The following is a 21,337-nucleotide window of genomic DNA, read 5'->3' on the forward strand; positions in this document are numbered from 1 at the left end:
TTCATGTTATTTAAGGATTAACTTGAATAGATTTTTTATGTTATGGAGATATAACACAAAAATCTGAGTGTACTCTAAATAAACCGCGAAGCGGTTTATGATGAGAGTACACTCAGATTTTTGTGTTATATCTCCATAACATAAAAAATCTATTCAAATTAATCCTTATAATTCAATTTACTAAAGATAATCTCTTCAACATTTAAAATTCATTTTGGGACTCTTTTGTCTTTGAAATTATTACGCCGTCATCTCAGCCAATCAGAAGCGACGTTACAAACGGCGACGCCATTTTTTCCTTTATGGGCTGATAAAGTAAATTTTTAAACCAATGGAAATGCTCGTAACAAGCAAAATTGAATTATATTAAATCAACCCATATCATTTCACTATCAAGGATGGCGTGATTTCATACAGATGTTGTATTCCCTGCATTTTTACATATGGTAAACTCCAGTATTCAAAAGGTCAGCCAGACAGATCATTGAACTTGGTAGAATATATGAACTTGGTGATATCCAACAAAAGGTTTGTGTCTCAATACATCATAAGCGTGTAACAGAAAACATTTCTTTTCATTATTATGAAACTAACGGTACACATCTCTTGATTTTATCAACTCTTGAAATTATCAAAATCCAGCGTTTTCTTTGGTAAAATGATTGTCCACAACCAGCACAATACTTATATCAGCTGTTACTTATAACAGTATATTTCAACACTAGCACCAAAATTGGGTCTCTTAAAATGATCACAATCCTACATTTTCTTCCTTGAAAGGATTGTCTATACCCATCACAACATTTATAATCCTAAATTAATATAGAAACCAATATCAGTTATTACAGAAAACAGTATCAAAATCCATAATTTTCTTTATTAAAATGATTACCCATACCCAAAACGACACTTATAATCCAATATTCATGTAGAAATCAATGTCAGTTGCTAATGGTAACAGTTTTTTAACACTGGCACCAAAACCTCAACTTGGGATTCCAACACAAAACATACATACATGATCAGTAAAATAATAGGAAATGGGTAAATGCTATTGAATCGTATGGTCATATAGGATATTTTCTCAATATTTAAATATACAGGAATTGCTTGATATAACAATATAACAATACACTACAAACTTCTCCGGGGCCGCGTTAACTGAGTGGTTAAGATGTCCTGACATATTACCACAAGCTCTCCATCTCTGGGATGCGAGTTCAAATCCCTTGTGGAGCAGTTGCCAGGTACTGACCGCTGGTCGGTGGTTTTTCTCCGGATACTCCAGCTTTCCACAACTGACAAACCTGGCACGTCCTTACACGACCCTGGCTGTCTATAGGACATTAAACTAATAAAACCAAATCAAACTCCATAAAAGTATATTCGTGCCTTTGAACGGCAAACATACATGTATAGTTATCCTGACATTAGTTACCATCTTTCATCGAGATAAAAGTATTTTAAAGTTAAATTGACTACCAATATAACTTGGATATGAACAGACATTTCTTTTGGGTACAGTTAAACAATTAACATATTAATTTAACAAGATGAAAGTAAAGGATCTATAATTGTTCGTGGTTTGAACTACTGTCAGCAAAAATAAATAAAAAAACAAGAACAAACTTATTAATATCTTTAATATTCATCTTTTTAGTAATATCAAATCCGTAATTGCCTATTCATACAGAAAATATCTTGTATTGCAAGTAGTCTAAAGTTGAAGAAAAAAAACCCGTTCATTTATATATATAACACCAAGTTCATGTACAGGACTAGAAAACTATCAAGCACCAGGGACAGTATAATGGCCATTTCATTATAAAATTCCAGTTGCCATCCAAAAGCATTTGCACATACACTAAAAACAGGACTCGTATGCATAAAAAATCTTAAATGGTTAAGAATATGCTTAAGTTAAAAATTCCGCTAAGCATGTTGATTTTTGTGCTAAGTATATTGCTTATCTTGTTAAGTGGCTTGCATGATTTTTCTTAACACTTAAGAATATTCTTAACATTAAACAACCACCTTACCTGTCTCAAATCGTTAAGCAAGATGCTTATCTTTCCAAAATGGCCGCTGCTAATGGACAGGACTCGTATGCATAAAAAATCTAAGAATTTTCTTAAGTTTGTACTTAAGTAAATTTTCAATACACTTAGTTAAGCAAGATGCTTAATATCTGTTGCATAAATATTCTAAGCATTATGCTTAGCTGTTTTTTGCTAAGCATATTGCAAAAATCTTAGATGGCTCGTTGTCAATGGCGAGACATCATGTTTCCCGTACTTTTTGTTTACAAACAATACCACGCGGACAAAACACGTGCGCGATCGTCGTCTGCTTGTCTAGCTTCTCTGAAAAAATGGCAACGAATATTGTTGAGACACCAAGCAAAAAGCGGAAACCAAACTGGACGGCAGACGAATGCTTGCAGCTAACAAAATTTGTTGAAGAGAAGAAGGATGTTATCAGGGCCAAGTTTGGTGCGGGGGTTACGACCCAGAGGAAAAGGGAAGCATGGCAGCGCATAACAGATGCCATCAACGCCAGTTCTACTGTCAGACGAAGCGTAGAGGAGGTAGAAAAAAAATGGCACAACCTCCATATGAAGGGGAAGGCAGAGTTGTCTGACCACCGCAGACAGGCAGTGATGACAGGTAATTACTCGTAGTTCGATTATGAACGTTGTAGGCATAACCCTAAGCATCTAGCAGACGACTCGCCTTGATCTGTGAACTGTTGTGCGACAGTCATGACTGGTTAATGCAGTTTAATAACAATTTCATTTCTACTTACTTTACTTTGAGTGTAAAATCACAACAGATCGTCAAAATCTCTGTTAGCCAAGTTCTGAACATCTCGATGGCCGGTGCAATGTTTACTCTGTCGGGTTGTCGTTCTTTGAATAGGAATGCTCGATTTACATTGTCATCTCTATTACTGTACTGTTGCAATATACAGTGTATAAGTTTCCGACAACTGAATCGAAGTTCCATATGAATACTACATAACCTGATCATGATTTATAGTAATATTTCAACTATAGACATAGTTTGCACTTGTTTTGTATTATGTTTTGGCGAGAAACGATGAAATACAGACGTATTTACATACTGCAAACAGGTCGGAAACAGTAAATCGAATACGCCTAACATCCATTAATAGTATTAGTACCGCCCAATTATGAATATTGATAGGTTAAGACCAACCCTCCTACCAATACTGTCCAATAGTATCTTCAACAGTCATTTATAAATAAACACAACGACCACTCTTATTTGGAATCAAAAACAGAGTTTACCCATATTTTGATTACAGACATCTTCATTTATTGTCATTGTAGATATTTAGGTCTATGCATGAACAATACAGATTATGATAAGCTGTTTTCAAAATCATCTGTACATAACATTATTTTCATTAAGGCTTAGCTTAAATCTATTTACTATTGTTAATACAGATTGAGATAAACAAGCTTACATGCATTGTCTTATAATTACAAATACATGTATCTGTAGTTTTAAGATAAATATTTGTATTGTTTAAGGAATTAAGATATTTGTATTTTAAAAATGTTGATAAATTAATTTCATTAATTAAATTGCAGATCTATACATGTATCTGTAATTTAATTTTAATAGCTATAATTTGATTCAGGTATTTACTTTTTTTTTTAAAATGCAGACATATGTAAATGAGATACATATACATATGAGATACAGATACATATGAGATGTACAGATATATGTGAGATACAGACATGTAAATACAGAAACTGAATATAAAAACTCCAACTGGCTTTTCATAATATGTCTTATTTTCTGTAAATCTATTTATTTTCTTCTTGCAGTAAACCTGTTTTTTTCCAAATGGATTATTGCCTGATTATGTCACACTAATAAAATGCCTTGCACATATACACAATTGTGTACTTTCTTGATTAAAAATGAAATACAGCTGTATAGTAAAATAAAAAGGCCACAGATTCTTTTTCATGTAAATATATTATACAATTACATTTTCTGTACTTATATTCTGATTTCAGTCAAAATTAATATTGATAAATGGAATTATAAATGGTAAATAAACAACCTTAAATGCATACATGTACTCAATTTCAGGTGGTGGTCAATCTTCTATGCCCCAGATCAGTCCAATTGCTGAGGCTGTGGGCAATGTAATTGGCCTGGATAATGTGTCCATTTGTGGCATTGATGGGGCAGTGGACACATCCATGATGATGCTTCTAAACACTGACCCAGTGTTTCCATCAATCTCAAGGTATTTTATGACAGATTATAGGGCTAGTTGAAAATGTACATGCAAATTACTAGTTCATATCAAGTACAAAATATTTGGATCTATCTTTCCAACGCACATATTTGTAAAGGAATTATGGTAATCATTCTGCAAAAGGAAGCTTCAAATATAGCCAAAATCTAAGTTTTGGTGCATTTATTGTAACTTCAAAACTAAAAAAAAATATCAATACACATGTATATGTCTATGTACATGTTTCAATGAACATGTATGTATGACATTTCAAATTTCATGTTTTTCATTATTTTTATCATTAATTTTTGTTATCATCTATGAATTGATGGCATATATTTATTATGAAATGATGTACTACATGTATTGTCAGTTAGTTTTAATCCTTTGAATTGTCTTTATAACAGACCCCCATGCAGCACCATAACAACAGAGATCATGTCTTCATGTGCAGCTACCATCTTGCCATCATGCACAGTAGCTTCACCCCTATAATCAGATGACAGCACTGCAGGGATCCAGCAACTCAGGAAGCAGAAGCTGCAGCTGGAAATAGAAAATTTGAAATTACAAAACAAACTTCTCACTTTGAAAATCAAAAGGATAAATGATAATGAATGTTAATTAAAACTCAAATAATAAATCAATGAAATCTATTGAATGAGTGTTACTTTGATTTATGTTTGTACATTATGTACATAACTTACAAATATCATCAGCTGATTTAAAAAAAATGATGAAGTAGATAAAAAAAACCTGGTCAGATGAAAAAAATAATTAAGTAAAAATCAAATAATATTGAGCTTACATCAGAAGTGGTTACAGACAATATGGGTTCTGTAGGCTCTGCCATCAACAGGGTCCTCTTGGATACTATTAGCATCACCATCACAGTTACCATCATCTCCATCTTCATCATCATCATTATCAAGCTGTGGCATGTTTAACAATTTAGCAATGTTATGTAGAATGCCACAAGCTGTGATTAATTTGCAGACTCTCTCTGGTCTCAATCTTATCTCTCCATGCAGCACATGGAACCTTCTCTTCCATTGCCCAATAGCTCTTTCCACAATACACCTGGTAGTTTTGTGTGCACTACAAAAGTGAACCATTTGATTTGATTAAATGTTTTTATTATAAAATAAATCCTGAATTAAAGCTTGAATTGATTTGCAAAGTCATATCAGTTTAATGTATACACTGTATACAGTGTGCACTTCATATAAATGTAGCAATATAGGTAAATATATCAATAAAATTCAATATTAGTTCAATTCTGCTAAAATGTGCATCAGAACCACCAATTCTCATTTCATTTCATATCATTTAAATATAAGGTTGAAATTTCTATTTTACCAAATTATTGAATTATGATTATAAGTCAGTTGACATCTGATCATTTAAGGATACATGTTGTGTATAATATATCTTAAAAGCATAAAAACAAATAAAAAAAATTGTCAGCTACATGTACATGTACGGTGTGTACACATTCACAATGTACATGTATACAACTATATGTGCATATTTATATCAAAATTAATCTGAAACTATTTTAAACCTTTGCTTGATTTCTTAGATAACATGGTATGAGGTAGGCCAAAGACACTTACAAAATGATAATGTTTTTTAATAATGTGACTTGATTTTTTTTTACTGGAAAAGGACTGTTAATTTTAATCTGCCCACTCATAAATCAATTAAATTTATTATGAAACATATTAGATAAATGTACATGTACTAACAGATATTCTTTTTGAAATGATCAAGCACAACATTAAATTTCATGATCAAATTAATTAACAAAATGTGCAATAATTATATACAAAATGTATATATATGCAATATTAAAAATATGGTAATCTAAATTAAACATGTATTGTGATGTGGTGAAACACACCCTATACATGCATATGGTGTCTGTTATTTTTATAAAAACTTGAAATATTTAGACATGATGAAGTTCTCTATTTTCTATTGGTTTTTTTTCAACTATGATGTTCAAATATTAGATTATCCCATTCTGAACCCCTCATATTATACAACTAGAGTTAGTTCCCTTTTCGAAAACTCTCCAATGCAATAATAACAGTAGCGCGAGTGACCGGAGAAGATTGTCAATAAAGGTAGACACAATTTTAGGAACATTTACCTGTTGTACCGAGTCTGTTGTCCGGGTAGTGGGTTGAGGTAGGGTGTCAAGAGCCAGTTTTTACAAGGATACCCGCTATCGCCAAGTAAGTGGCATTTTACCGGCACCATTCTCGCCTCAAATATCCTTGCCAGACCACTTTCACGAAGGATTCTCGCGTCGTGTGCTGACCCTGGCCATCTCGCAACTAGGTCTAAAATACGTGAATTTGCATCCACCACAATCTGTACATTGATGGAATGGAAGTTTTTTCTGTTAACAAATTCTGGCTCGTTGATACTGGGGCGTAAAATACGTATATGTGTGCCGTCAATTGCTCCGATAACCCCCGGAAACCTAGCAACTGCATAAAAATCTGCTTGATGTTTCCTGACAGCCTCAGCAGAAATAGGGAATGAAATGAACTTGGTAACGACTTCCTGGCGGTTTAAAGCATTTGTCACTCTCTGGATAACTCGGGATACGGTTGACTGGTCAACATTAAAATTATCACCACTGCAGAGTTGCATTTTCCCTGTAGCATAGAATCTCAGTGCTAATAACACCTGCAAAAATGAGGGTAGGCTGTGACACCCTACCTCAACCCACTACCCGGACAACAGACTCGGTACAACAGGTAAATGTTACTAAAATTGTGTCTACCTTTATTGACAATTTTCTCCGGTCACTCGCGTTACTGTTATTATTGCACTGGAGAGTTTTCGAAAAGGGAACTAACTCTAGTTGTATAATATGAGGGGCTCAGAATGGGATAATCCAATATTTGCACATCATAGTTGAAAAAAACAATAGAAAATAGAGAACTTCATCCTGTCTAAATATTTCAAGTTTTTATAAAAATAACAGACACCATATGCATGTATAGGGTGTGTTTCACCACATCACAATACATGTTTAATTTAGATTACCATATTTTTAATATTGCATATATATATACATGTACATTTTGTAGGTGTCTTTAGCCTACCTTATACCATGTTATCTAAAAAATCAAGCAAAGGTTTAAAATAGTTTCAGATTAATTTTGATATAAATATGCACATATAGTTGTATACATGTACATTGTGAATGTGTATACACTGTACATGTACATGTAGCTGACATTTTTATTTGTTTTTATGATTTTAAGATATATTATACACAACATGTATCCTTAAATGATGTCAACTGACTTATAATCATAATTCAATAATTTGGTAAAATAGAAATTTCAACCTTATATTTAAATGATATGAAATGAATTGAGAATTGGTGGTTCTGATGCACATTTTAGCAGAATTGAACTATAATATTGAATTTTATTGATATATTTACCTATATTTCTATATATCTATGAAGTGCACACTGTATACAGTGTATTAAACTGACATGACTTTGCAAATCAATTCAAGCTTTAATTGAGGATTTATTTTACAATAAAAACATTTAATCAAAACAAATGGTTCACTTTTGTAGTGCACACAAAACTACCAGGTGTATTGTGGAAAGAGCTATTGGGCAATGGAAGAGAAGGTTCCACGTGCTGCATGGAGAGATAAGATTGAGACCAGAGAGAGTCTGCAAATTAATCACAGCTTGTGGCATTCTACATAACATTGCTAAATTGTTGAACATGCCACAGCTTGATAATGGTGATGATGAAGATGGAGATGATGGTAACTGTGAGGGTGATGCTAATAGTATCCAAGAGGACCCTGTTGATGGCAGAGCCTACAGAACCCATATTGTCTGTAATCACTTTTGATGTAAGCTCAATATTATTTGATTTTTAGTTATTTATTTTTTTCAACTGACCTGGGTTTTTTTTATCTACTTTATCATTTTTTTAAATCAGCTGATGATATTTGTAGAGTTATGTACATAATGTACAAGCATTAAATCAAATAACACTCAATCAATAGATTTCATTAATTTATTATTTGAGTTTTAATTAACATTCATTATCATTTATCCTTTTGATTTTCAAATTGAGAAGTTTGTTTTGTAATTTCAAATTTTCTATTTCCAGCTGCAGCTTCTGCTTCCTGAGTTGCTGGATCCCTGCAGTGCTGTCATCTGATTCTAGGGGTGAAGCTACTCTGCATGATGGCAAGATGGTCGTTGCACATGAAGGCATGATCTCTGTTGTTATGGTGCTGCATGGGGGTCTGTTATAAAGACAATTTAAAGGATTAAAGCTAACTGACAATACATGTAGTACATCATTTCATAATAAATATATGCCATCAATAGATGATAACAAATATTACTAGTAATGATAAAAATAATAAAAAACATGAAATTTCATACATACATGTTCATTGAAACATGTACATAGACATATACATGTACATTGATATTTTTTTTACTTTTGAAGTTACAATAAATGCACCAAAACTTAATTTTTGGCTATATTTGAAGCTTCCTTTTGCAGAATGAATACCATAATTCCTTTACAAATATGTGAGTTGGAAAGATAGATCCAAATATTTTGTACTTGATATGAACTAGTAATTTGCATGTACATTTTCAACTAGCCCTATAATCTGTCATAAAATACCTTGAGATTGATGGAAACACTGGGTCAGTGTTTAGAAGCATCATCATTGATGTGTCCACTGCCCCACCAATGCCACAAATGGACACATTATCCAGGCCAATTACATTGCCCACAGCCTCAGCAATTGGACTGATCTGGGGCATAGAAGATTGACCACCACCTAAAATTGAGTACATGTATGCATTTAATTAAGGTTGTTTATTTACCATTTATAATTCCATTTATCAATATTAATTTTGACTGACATCAGAATATAAGTACAGAAAATGTAATTGTATAATATATTTACATGAAAAAGAATCTGTGGCCTTTTTGTTTTACTATATAGCTGTATTTCATTTTCTATCAAGAAAGTACACAATTGTGTATATGTGCAAGGCATTTTATTAGTGTGACATAATCAGGCAATAATCCATTGGGAAAAAAACAGGTTTACTGCAAGAAGAAAATAAATAGATTTATAGAAAATAAGACATATTATAAAAAGCCAGTTGGAATTTTTATATCCAGTTTCTGTATTAACATATGTCTGTATCTCACATATATCTGTATCTCTTGTGTATCTGTATCTCATATGTATATGTATCACTGTGTATCTCATATGTATAGGTATCTCATTTACATATGTCTGCATTTAAAAAAAAAGTATATACCTGAATGAAATTATAGATATTAAAATTAAATTACAGATACATGTATAGATCTGCAATTTAATTAATGAAATTAATTTATCAACATTTTCAAAATACAAATATCTTAATTCCTTAAACAACAAAAATATTTATCTTAAAACTACAGATACATGTATTTGTAATTATAAGACAATGCATGTAAGCTTGTATATCTCAATCTGTATTAACAATAGTAAATAGATGTAAGATTAGCCTTAATGAAAATAATGTTATGTACAGATGATTTTGAAAACAGCTTATCATAATCTGTATTGTTCATGTATAGATCTAAATATCTACATGTATAATGACAATAAATGAAGATGTCAGTAATCAAATATGGGAAACTCTGTTTTTGATTACAAATAAGAGTGGTCGTTGTGTTTATATATAATTGACTGTTGAAGATACTATTGGACAGTATTGGTAGGAGGGTTGGTCTTAACTTATCAATATTCATAATTGGGCGGTACTAATACTATTTATGGATGTTAGGCGTATTCGATTTACTGTTTCCGATCTGTTTGCAATATATAAATTACGTCTGTATGTCATCGTTTCTCGCCAAAACATAATACAAAACAAGTGCAAACTACTGTCTATAGTTGAAATATTACTATAAATCATGATCAGGTTATGTAGTATTCATTTGGAACTTCGATTCAGTTGTCGGAAACTTATATATTGCAATAGTACCGTAATAGAGATGATAAAGTAAATCGAGCATTCCTATTCAAATAACGACAACCCGACACAGCAAACATTGCACCGGCCATCGAGATGTTGAGAACTAGGCTAACAGAGATTTTGACGATCTGTTGTGATTTTACACTCAATGTAAAGTAAGTAGAAATGAAATTGTTATTAAACTGCATTAACCAGTCATGACTGTCGCACAACAGATCACAGATCAAGGCTAGTCGTCTGCTATAGGGGCCTAATTCAACGTAATTCAACGTAATGATGCTTAAGCCTACAACTGTAATGATCATGATCGAACTACTAGTAATTACCTGTCATCACTGCCTGTCTGCGGTGGTCAGACAACTCTGCCTTCCCCTTCATATGGAGGTTGTGCCATTTTTTTCTACCTCCTCTACGCTTCGTCTGACAGTAGAACTGGCGTTGATGGCATCTGTTATGCGCTGCCATGCTTCCCTTTTCCTCTGGGTCGTAACCCCCGCACCAAACTTGGCCCTGATAACATTCTTCTTCTCTTCAACAAGTTTTGTTAGCTGCAAGCATTCGTCTGCCGTCCAGTTTGGTTTCCGCTTTTTGCTTGGTGTCTCAACACTATTCGTTGCCATTTTTTCAGAGAAGCTAGACAAGCAGACGACGATCGCGCACGTGTTTTGTCCGCGTGGTATTGTTTGTAAACAAAAAGTACGGAAAACATGATGTCTCGCCATTGACAACGAGCCATCTAAGATTTTTGCAATATGCTTAGCAAAAAACAGCTAAGCATAATGCTTAGAATATTTATGCAACAGAAATTAAGCATCTTGCTTAACTAAGTGTATTGAAAATTTACTTAAGTACAAACTTGAGAAAATTCTTAGATTTTTTATGCATACGAGTCATAGTTTGCACTTGTTTTGTATTATGTTTTGGCGAAAAACGATGAAATACAGACGTATTTACATACTGCAAACAGGTCGGAAACAGTAAATCGAATACGCCTAACATCCATTAATAGTATTAGTACCGCCCAATTATGAATAATGATAAGTTAAGACCAACCCTCCTACCAATACTGTCCAATAGTATCTTCAACAGTCATTTATAAATAAACACAACGACCACTCTTATTTGGAATCAAAAACAGAGTTTACCCATATTTTGATTACAGACATCTTCATTTATTGTCATTGTAGATATTTAGGTCTATGCATGAACAATACAGATTATGATAAGCTGTTTTCAAAATCATCTGTACATAACATTATTTTCATTAAGGCTTAGCTTACATCTATTTACTATTGTTAATACAGATTGAGATATACAAGCTTACATACATTGTCTTATAATTACAATGTATCTGTAGTTTTAAGATAAATATTTGTATTGTTTAAGGAATTAAGATATTTGTATTTTAAAAATGTTGATAAATTAATTTCATTAATCAAATTGCAGATCTATACATGTATCTGTAATTTAATTTAAATAGCAATAATTTGATTCAGGTATCTACTTTTTTTTTTAAATGCAGACATATGTAAATGAGATACATATACATATGAGATACAGATACATATGAGATACAGATACATATGAGATACAGATACATATGAGATGAACAGATATATGTGAGATACAGACATGTAAATACAGAAACTGAATATAAAAACTCCAACTGGCTTTTTATAATATGTCTTATTTTCTGTAAATCTATTTATTTTCTTCTTGCAGTAAACCTGTTTTTTCCTAATGGATTATTGCCTGATTATGTCACACTAATAAAATGCCTTGCACATATACACAATTGTGTACTTTCTTGATTAAAAATGAAATACAGTTGTATAGTAAAACAAAAAGGCCACAGATTCTTTTTCATGTAAATATATTATACAATTACATTTTCTGTACTTATATTCTGATTTCAGTCAAAATCGATATTGATAAATGGAATTATAAATGGTAAATAAACAACCTTAAATGCATACATGTACTCAATTCCAGGTGGTGGTCCATCTTCTATGCCCCAGATCAGTCCAATTGCTGAGGCTGTGGGCAATGTAATTGGCCTGGATAATGTGTCCTTTTGTGGCATTGATGGGCAGTGGACACATCCATGATGATGCTTCTAAACACTGACCCAGTGTTTCCATCAATCTCAAGGTATTTTATGACAGATTATAGGGCTAGTTGAAAATGTACATGCAAATTACTAGTTCATATCAAGTACAAAATATTTGGATCTATCTTTCCAACGCACATATTTGTAAAGGAATTATGGTAATCATTCTGCAAAAGGAAGCTTCAAATATAGCCAAAATCTAAGTTTTGGTGCATTTATTGTAACTTCAAAAGTAAAAAAAATATCAATGTACATGTATATGTCTATGTACATGTTTCAATAAACATGTATGTATGACATTTCAAATTTCATGTTTTTTATTATTTTTATCATTAATATTTGTTATCATCTATGAATTGATGGCATATATTTATTATGAAATGATGTACTACATGTATTGTCAGTTAGCTTTAATCCTTTAAATTGTCTTTATAACAGACCCCCATGCAGTTCATAACAACAGAGATCATATCTTCTTGTGCAGCTACCATGATGCCATCATGCACAGTAGCTTCACCCCTAGAATCAGATGACAGCACTGCAGGGATCCAGCAACTCAGGAAGCAGAAGCTGCAGCTGGAAATAGAAAATTTGAAATTACAAAACAAACTTCTCACTTTGAAAATCAAAAGGATAAATGATAATGAATGTTAATTAAAACTCAAATAATAAATTCATGAAATCTATTGAATGAGTGTTATTTTGATTTATGTTTGTACATTATGTACGTAACTTACAAATATCATCAGCTGATTTAAAAAAAATGATGAAGTAGATGAAAAAAAACCTGGTCAGATGAAAAAAATAATTAAGTAAAAATCAAATAATATTGAGCTTACATCAGAAGTGGTTACAGACAATATGGGTTCTGTAGGCTCTGCCATCAACAGGGTCCTCTTGGATACTATTAGCATCACCATCACAGTTACCATCATCTCCATCTTCATCATCATCATTATCAAGCTGTGGCATGTTTAACAATTTAGCAATGTTATGTAGAATGCCACAAGCTGTGATTAATTTGTAGACTCTCTCTGGTCTCAATCTTATCTCTCCATGCAGCACATGGAACCTTCTCTTCCATTGCCCAATAGCTCTTTCCACAATACACCTGGTAGTTTTGTGTGCACTACAAAAGTGAACCATTTGATTTGATTAAATGTTTTTATTGTAAAATAAATCCTGAATTAAAGCTTGAATTGATTTGCAAAGTCATATCAGTTTAATGTATACACTGTATACAGTGTGCACTTCATATATATGTAGCAATATAGGTAAGTATATCAATAAAATTCAATATTAGTTCAATTCTGCTAAAATGTGTATCAGAACCACCAATTCTCATTTCATTTCATATCACTTAAATATAAGGTTGAAATTTCTATTTTACCAAATTATTTAATTATGATTATAAGTCAGTTGACATCTGATCATTTAAGGATACATGTTGTGTATAATATATCTTAAAAGCATAAAAACAAATAAAAAAAAATTGTCAGCTACATGTACATGTACGGTGTGTACACATTCACAATGTACATGTATACAACTATATGTGCATATTCATATCAAAATTAATCTGAAACTATTTTAAACCTTTGCTTGATTTCTTAGATAACATGGTATGAGGTAGGCTAAAGACACTTACAAAATGATAATGTTTATTAATAATGAGACTTGATTTTTTTTTACTGGAAAAGGACTGTTAATTTTAATATGCCCACTCATAAAACAATTAAATTTATTATGAAACATATTAGATAAATGTACATGTACTAACATATATTCTTTTTGAAATGATCAAGCACAACATTAAATTTCATGATCAAATTAATTAACAAAATGTGCAATAATTATATACAAAATGTATATATATGCATTATTAAAAATATGGTAATCTAAATTATACATGTATTGTGATGTGGTGAAACACACCCTATACATGCATATATTTACACTTGCTAGGCTTGGTCACTATACGCTAATACTAGCCTTTTTTGTTTACCATAACTGCATGGTAACATTGAACTTTGAACTTGCGTAAGGAAATGTTCTGTGCAACGTAAAAGGACTACTTTTTAAAAAAAAAGAAACACATGGCTTTGTTTACATTTTGACGCAACATTACGTGTATATTGTTGTTTTTCATAGAATTTTGGAAAAATGTAAACAATATATACATGTTTTATATTTATATATGATTCAAACAATTTTTAAATTAACAATTGTATAAAGAAACGGAAAAATATCCCGACCGGGGCGACGTGCTTTCATTTTTGTTAAAAATGATGGGTGTCAAATGTAAACATTACCTCTGTGCCTATGTTCGTCCTACGATCGAGTCTTTGGGGTAGACGGGTGTGAGACCCTCTGATAGAGGTCAGTTATAAACATATCCTCTTGTCTTTGTTCTTTGAGTATTTAATCATGTGTATTATAAAACATGAACCGCTAATAATCCACGTGTTGACAGTTCCGCGTTACCACAAATACATTGTACCCATCGAACACAAGTGAATTTGTTTCATCTATCGACGGCGATATGGATCTAAGCGTAGATTATATAATCACATGGCTCCCAAGGATGTAAAACCGTCAAGTCAGACGACAATTCAAACACATTGAGCTACTTGAAAATCGGTGTTCGACAACTTCGGCAAACTCCAGTGTGTAAGCGTGCGTCAGCTTCGCCTCGCTGCACAATAACGGTCACCGAGTTCACACATGTGGCCGTGTACAAATTCTTTATGTTATTACGCTATATATTAACTTTTAGCAAAATTGAATATATATTTAAAGTTCTGATCTGATTAAATAAAATTATCTCTGAAATTTACTTTGTTTGTCATGTTTATTTTACACTAAAATATTGAACTTTTTTGTCGTCGCGGATGAATAATTCTACCTTACGTGAAGCGTCATCATTCGCTGTTCAATTGAGTAAGCTCCTCCCACTTTTGACCGACTTTTATTGAATAATTACGTCACTTTCAAATGACGATTTCATTGCATAAAATATAAATAAAAAGTCGTGTGAGTGTAAATATATGGATTGGATTTCGTTTTTATGTTAACCATGCTTGTATGGAGCAATTCCACTAAGAATATATTCAATATGGGGCGCTAACGCGCCCCATAGAATATATTCTTAGAGGAATTGCTCCATACAAGCATGGTTAACATAAAAACGAAATCCAATCCCTATATGGTGTCTGTTATTTTTATAAAAACTTGAAACATTTAGACATGATGAAGTTCTCTATTTTCTATTGGGTTTTTTTTTCAACTATGATGTTCAAATATTAGATTATCCCATTCTGAACGCCTCATATTATACAACTAGAGTTAGTTCCCTTTTCGAAAACTCTCCAATGCAATAATAACAGTAGCGCGAGTGACCGGAGAAGATTGTCAATAAAGGTAGACACATTTTTAGTAACATTTACCTGTTGTACCGAGTCTGTTGTCCGGGTAGTGGGTTGAGGTAGGGTGTCAAGAGCAAGTTTTTACAAGGATACCCGCTATCGCCAAGTAAGTGGCATTTTACCGGCACCATTCTCGCCTCAAATATCCTTGCCAGACCACTTTCACGAAGGATTCTCGCGTCGTGTGCTGACCCTGGCCATCTCGCAACTAGGTCTAAAATACGTGAATTTGCATCTACCACAATCTGTACATTGATGGAATGGAAGTTTTTTCTGTTAACAAATTCCGGCTCGTTGATACTGGGGCGTAAAATACGTATATGTGTGCCGTCAATTGCTCCGATAACCCCCGGAAACCTAGCAACTGCATAAAAATCTGCTTGATGTTTCCTCACAGCCTCAGCAGAAATAGGGAATGAAATGAACTTGGTAACGACTTCCTGGCGGTTTAAAGCATTTTATCACCACTGCAGAGTTGCATTTTCCCTGTAGCATAGAATCTCAGTACTAATAACACCTGCAAAAATGATGGTAGGCTGTGATTCCGTCCTGTGGCGGGGGCAATATAATGTTTCACAATATCATTAATAAAATGGATCCCCTCCCTGTCAAACCTGAATCTTTGATAAAGTTCAATCCCGTTATAGTTTTGAAGTGGATCAAACCTGTCCCGGAAAATTCTTTCTCTTCTCAATGCCCTTACAAACTGTTGAGGTGCATTATTCTGTCCATTAGCAGCGGCCATTTTGGAAAGATAAGCATCTTACTTAACGATTTAAGACAGGTAAGGTGGTTGTTTAATGTTAAGAGTATGCTTAAGTGTTAAGAAAAATCATGCAAGCCACTTAACAAGATAAGCAATATGCTTAGCACAAAAATTAATCTGCTTAGCAGAATTTTTAACTTAAGCATATTCTTAACCATTTAAGATTCTTTATGCATACGAGTCCAGGTCAATATTTCGAGGCTTTCTATATGGGGCATATTCATGGAGGTTGAATTGTTGTTCATTGTTTTATGGAATTTTTTGACCTTTTGTTCTTAGGTATGTCAACAAAGGAGAAGGTACGTTAAGGCTCGAACATGGCCGCAAAATTAATTCTCCAGTAAAGAACAGCATATCTTGCCATATAACAGTTGAATACATTTGCTAACACATTACATCCCGAAATATCCCGCATGTGCCAATTATGTTCACTATGACGTCATCAACATGCAGTTTCCCGCCATTTTTCACAAAAATCCTTGAAAAATCATACTTTTTGAGTGGTTTTCTCTAAACATGAATGTGGCCGCCTTCGTGGAGCAAAAAGAGATTTTCACATGTTGTGTATCGTGTATTTACGCATATCCATGCAAAATATAAGGTTGCTCCAAAGTGGCGGCCAAATTCATTTCAAGCCTTTTCTAACTTAAAGATGATGAATTTCTAGCAAAATTTGGCGAGAATAGGAAAATAATCAAATTGATGACGTCATAGGTGGAGCACATCGTGTACATGGTTATAAAAGTTATGTTTTGATGAATGCCAAGTATGAGAGTATTTCTTGACGTGAAGTTGATGTGGATCAGAGTTAATATTTTTCGGCCTGAAAAAGACCTGTTTGCCCCCCGTCCTGGGGAACGGGTGGGCAGTCTCGGTATGGTGGCCCGGCGTTGGTGGACACAATCATCCACACAAGGAAACACCCAGCCGTACTTACACTGGACACAAAGATCCAGCGTGACTCGTAATAGTTACTGTCACTGTTCCAGGCAAGAGACGCCACGATCCCCGTTACAATCACCAGGAACATGACGAAGATCATGGACATGACCAGGGCACGATCGTAGAGGTCATGTGGATCGCACCACGCCCAATCATCCATTACCATGCCCTCGGTGTACAAACTAAATTATGTAGCTGTAGGCCGTACCAGAATGAGCCACATGATTGGAATGATATCCTCGATGGCGACTATCCCGAGAGCCACCAGGAATAGAGAGCATGCGCTGGTGAGGCCTTTGTACTTCCTGTGGCTATATTGCATGTCGCTATAGCGCCAGTTGTCTAGGGCTTTTACAAGTAAAGCGGCAAACACTATGGCATACACCACACCCATCATAAACCGCCTTGCTCCACAAGTAGCTTCAGACGCAGGCAGGAAGAAAGCAAAATTGATGGCATAAATTCCGATGACGCCCAACAGGACCATGAAGCCAAGAATAGTGGTTCCACCTCGGAAAGAATAGGCCACATGGAAAGAACATGAACAGTTAGACAGCAACCAACAGTCCTGTGCTGGTAAGAACACGTGGCCCATATTGGCCATGTATAAACCTGTGAACACAGTCTGGTCGAACTCGTTGATTCGCTCGTTGTAGAAGAAGTAATTCCTTGGTTCTGTAAAGCGGTCTGTTTCATTAGCAATGGCCAGGGCTTGTGGTGCATAAGCAATGACATCACCATTGCAGATAGCACCTGGAGTCTCTCTTCTCAGGACGTTGTGCATCCATATATAAATTTCGCCGTTACTATTCAAACATGTATACAACTGTGGAGATTGCAGCGAAGGCCTCACTCATGCATATTATATCGGCCACACAAACAGAATTAATTTTATTAGGTGATTTTCTAAAATCTAGGGTTGTATTTGATTGTTTGTGCAAATGGGGCTTTTAAAATCGTCTTAGTGCCGACACTTTTTATAGATGTGTATGTTGATTTTGAAAGGAAAATTATTATCGCTCTTTCCAACGGTAGTAACCGTTTTTGTGAAGATGTGTTAGAATTGTGTTTTTATAGTCGCTAAAGGTAGGCGGGTTTGAAATTTTGAGTCTGTGAGCTTCTACCCTTCTCGTATATAGTACACCTGTACCATGTATAGTATGATGTTTATCGTTTTTTATCTAGACCTCTAAAACGTCTAAATATGGTCTTAGGGCACTCTGTGGGGTCCATGATTATATAATCTGTAACTAATTCTCAGATCCTTGTCCACTGGGTGTGTCTTGATAAAGGGGCAGATCGCCTTGAAAATTTGACATTTTTTGTCCACGTGGTTTGAATTACTTCTTTGTTCCATGAATAACAACAAAGAAACAGACATTATCACATGTCCCATCGGACATGTGTTTTAAAGTTTTCACTTGTCCGTCAGCAATTTAGTCTGATACTGGGCAAGCTGACAAGCCTGAACTATACCGGACAAGACCCCTTCCTCGGCTTCCTGCTAACTTACTTACACCATCTCATTGTCAACAACTTCAGCTGTGCCTTCCTGCAGTTCCTGTCGCCTTGATTTCCCTATTTCTTTTACAGATTTATTAAATCTCCCGATACCTGAAAGAACTCCACGATAACCTGTAATAATGTCTAATCTGAACGCAAGCTCTTCCTCCATTTCAACGCAGAGTGTCAACAACTTAAGAAGCCCTCTGATGTAATTTACGAAATCGGTGGAAGATTTAGCATTACGTACAGGCAGGATCGGGCAGAAACGGGCGGAATCGGGCAGGATCGGGCAGAATAAGACAGAGTCGGGCAGGATCAGAATACAAAATAGTCGTTAAAATTATAAATATATGTATTAAATTAAAGTGCAGATATCAAAGGTATTACTTTGTTTACCTATTTTGACCAAAAAAGTGTAAAATAATATTTTTCTTGCATAGTTGGAAAGAGGATCGGTCAATTTTAAAACTGATAGTTAGAATCTACATGTAATCTAAATAAGTGAAAAAATCTTCAAAACAGTTAATATGACTATGATCTTGATAAACAAATGTGAAATATATAGGTATTTTCACACAATCCACTTAATACTAATGGCGCAAAGATCAATTACAATTTGCAGTTCGGATAATTTGGAAGATAATTATAGGTCAAGAATTATGTTACATATATAAGATAACCACTTATTGAGTCCACAGCAATACGGTTTTGTTAAAGGGAAATCGACTGTTCTTCAAATCTTGAAAGTTGTTGATCAATTGACAGAAATAATGGATGAAGGGAGTAGTGTTGATGTGGTCTACATGGATTCCATGAAGGCATTCGATACGGTGATACTATTAGGGAAATTGACACGGACTACAGAATGGATACGGGCATTTTTAACAGAAAGTAAACAGCAGGTGTCTGTAAATGGACAAACATCCAAATGGAAATCCGTGACAAGTGGCATACCACAGGGTAGCGTACTCGGTCCAACATTATTTGTTTTGTACATAAATGATCTTCCAGATCGTGCACTCAATTGCTTCATTAAATCTTCATTTGTATAAGGAATCAGATGGAAATAGAAGAGGAAGAAAAGGATTTGGGAGTCCTTGTGGACAATAAGTTGAATTTTAGACAATATAGCCAGACTGCTGTGAACATGACAAATAGAGTCCTAGGGACAATAAGAAGAACATACACATATTTAAATGACAGGCCGTTTTGTTTATTATAAAAGGCATTGGTTCGTCCTCACCTAGAGTATGGCGCGAGTATATGGAATCCTCATAAAATACAGGATATAAACTTGATAGAGAATGTGCAGAGACGAGCAACGAAGTTGTTACCAGGGATGAAAGATACATGTACTGCATACGATGTAAGAATGAAGAAGCTGAAGTTGCCATCATTGAAATATAGACAGGAACGGGGTGACATGATCGATGTCTTTAGGATTGTACGAGGGTTCTATAACAAACAAGGTTCTGCTGGTCTGGTTAAAGTACATTGTAACAAAAGAACAAGAGGGAATTCATACTGTTTGGAAAGGCAAGACCACGAGTGGACATTAGAAAATACACTTTTTCACAAAGGGTTGTAAATGATTGGAACTCGTTACCAGAAGAAGTACAGTCACAAACGCTCAACACCTGTGAAAACAGGCTGGATAAACACTGGCAACAAAAGGCAGGAGCTACATCACCAACAAAAACAATAATCACAGCATACCATCTGGAAGTGACAACAGAATTACACTTGTAAACATACATTAGGGATTTGGATCTGAATACAGAGGCCTAAAGGCATGCGTTCAGTATCAACTCAGTAAGATTAAGTACATGTTAGTAAGATAAAATTGACTTTATATATACGGCAGCATCGGTCTTCCGTATTATAAACATTCATATGATTTTTGATTTAAACATATTTTTATTGTTCAACATAACAACAGGGATAAGGCACAAGTTATCTCAACTTAGAAACGCCTATTGTATATATACAGATTTACAATAATATGCACTATAACCAATAAGATTTTCTAGAGTTGGATATTGGATATTGGTTTAGAAGAGGAGAGTTGAAAAGCCTGGAAGAAAAACAGAATAACAAAAAACAAAAAAAAAAAAAAACAAATTAGGGTGGGGGGTGTTGGGGGGGGGGGGAGGGGGGGGGGGGGTTAAGTCTGTTGAAGTGAAATATTCTTAAGCGACCTTAGAACCGATTATTATTTTTATATAGGACTGCACGGATTTAAAAATATATCCGTT

General features: G+C 34.1%; 1 protein-coding gene and 3 pseudogenes across 1 annotated transcript; 1 reads left to right on the top strand and 3 right to left on the bottom strand.

Moving 5' to 3' along the window:
• The first annotated feature begins 1,645 nt into the window (after positions 1-1,645).
• On the top strand, positions 1,646-4,921 carry LOC138331895 (uncharacterized; annotated as a pseudogene).
• Positions 3,284-7,028, bottom strand: LOC138331894 (putative nuclease HARBI1). The gene is made up of 3 exons (XM_069279751.1): positions 6,437-7,028; positions 5,090-5,379; positions 3,284-4,827 (listed from the first exon to the last, which is right to left on the bottom strand). Exons 1-2 carry the CDS (start codon positions 6,943-6,945, stop codon positions 5,091-5,093), a joined length of 798 nt encoding a protein of 265 aa, XP_069135852.1. The 5' UTR covers positions 6,946-7,028; the 3' UTR covers positions 3,284-4,827; position 5,090.
• Positions 7,029-8,366: 1,338 nt separating this feature from the next.
• Positions 8,367-11,231, bottom strand: LOC138330667 (nuclear apoptosis-inducing factor 1-like; annotated as a pseudogene).
• Positions 11,232-13,057: 1,826 nt separating this feature from the next.
• On the bottom strand, positions 13,058-16,671 carry LOC138330915 (putative nuclease HARBI1; annotated as a pseudogene).
• Between the last annotated feature and the right edge of the window lie 4,666 nt (positions 16,672-21,337).

Source organism: Argopecten irradians, chromosome 9 (genome assembly GCF_041381155.1).
Source record: "Argopecten irradians isolate NY chromosome 9, Ai_NY, whole genome shotgun sequence".
Lineage (NCBI taxonomy): Eukaryota > Metazoa > Mollusca > Bivalvia > Pectinida > Pectinidae > Argopecten > Argopecten irradians.

What these genes read in the sequence shown, in the direction of transcription:
- LOC138331894 (XM_069279751.1), bottom strand. Translation starts at nt 6,945, where the DNA reads ATGCAACTCTGCAGTGGTGATAATTTTAATGTTGACCAGTCAACCGTA. An exon ending in CAACAGACTCGGTACAACAG is followed by an intron (nt 5,380 to 6,436) that starts GTAAATGTTCCT and finishes TCACTTTTGTAG; the next exon opens with TGCACACAAAACTACCAGGT.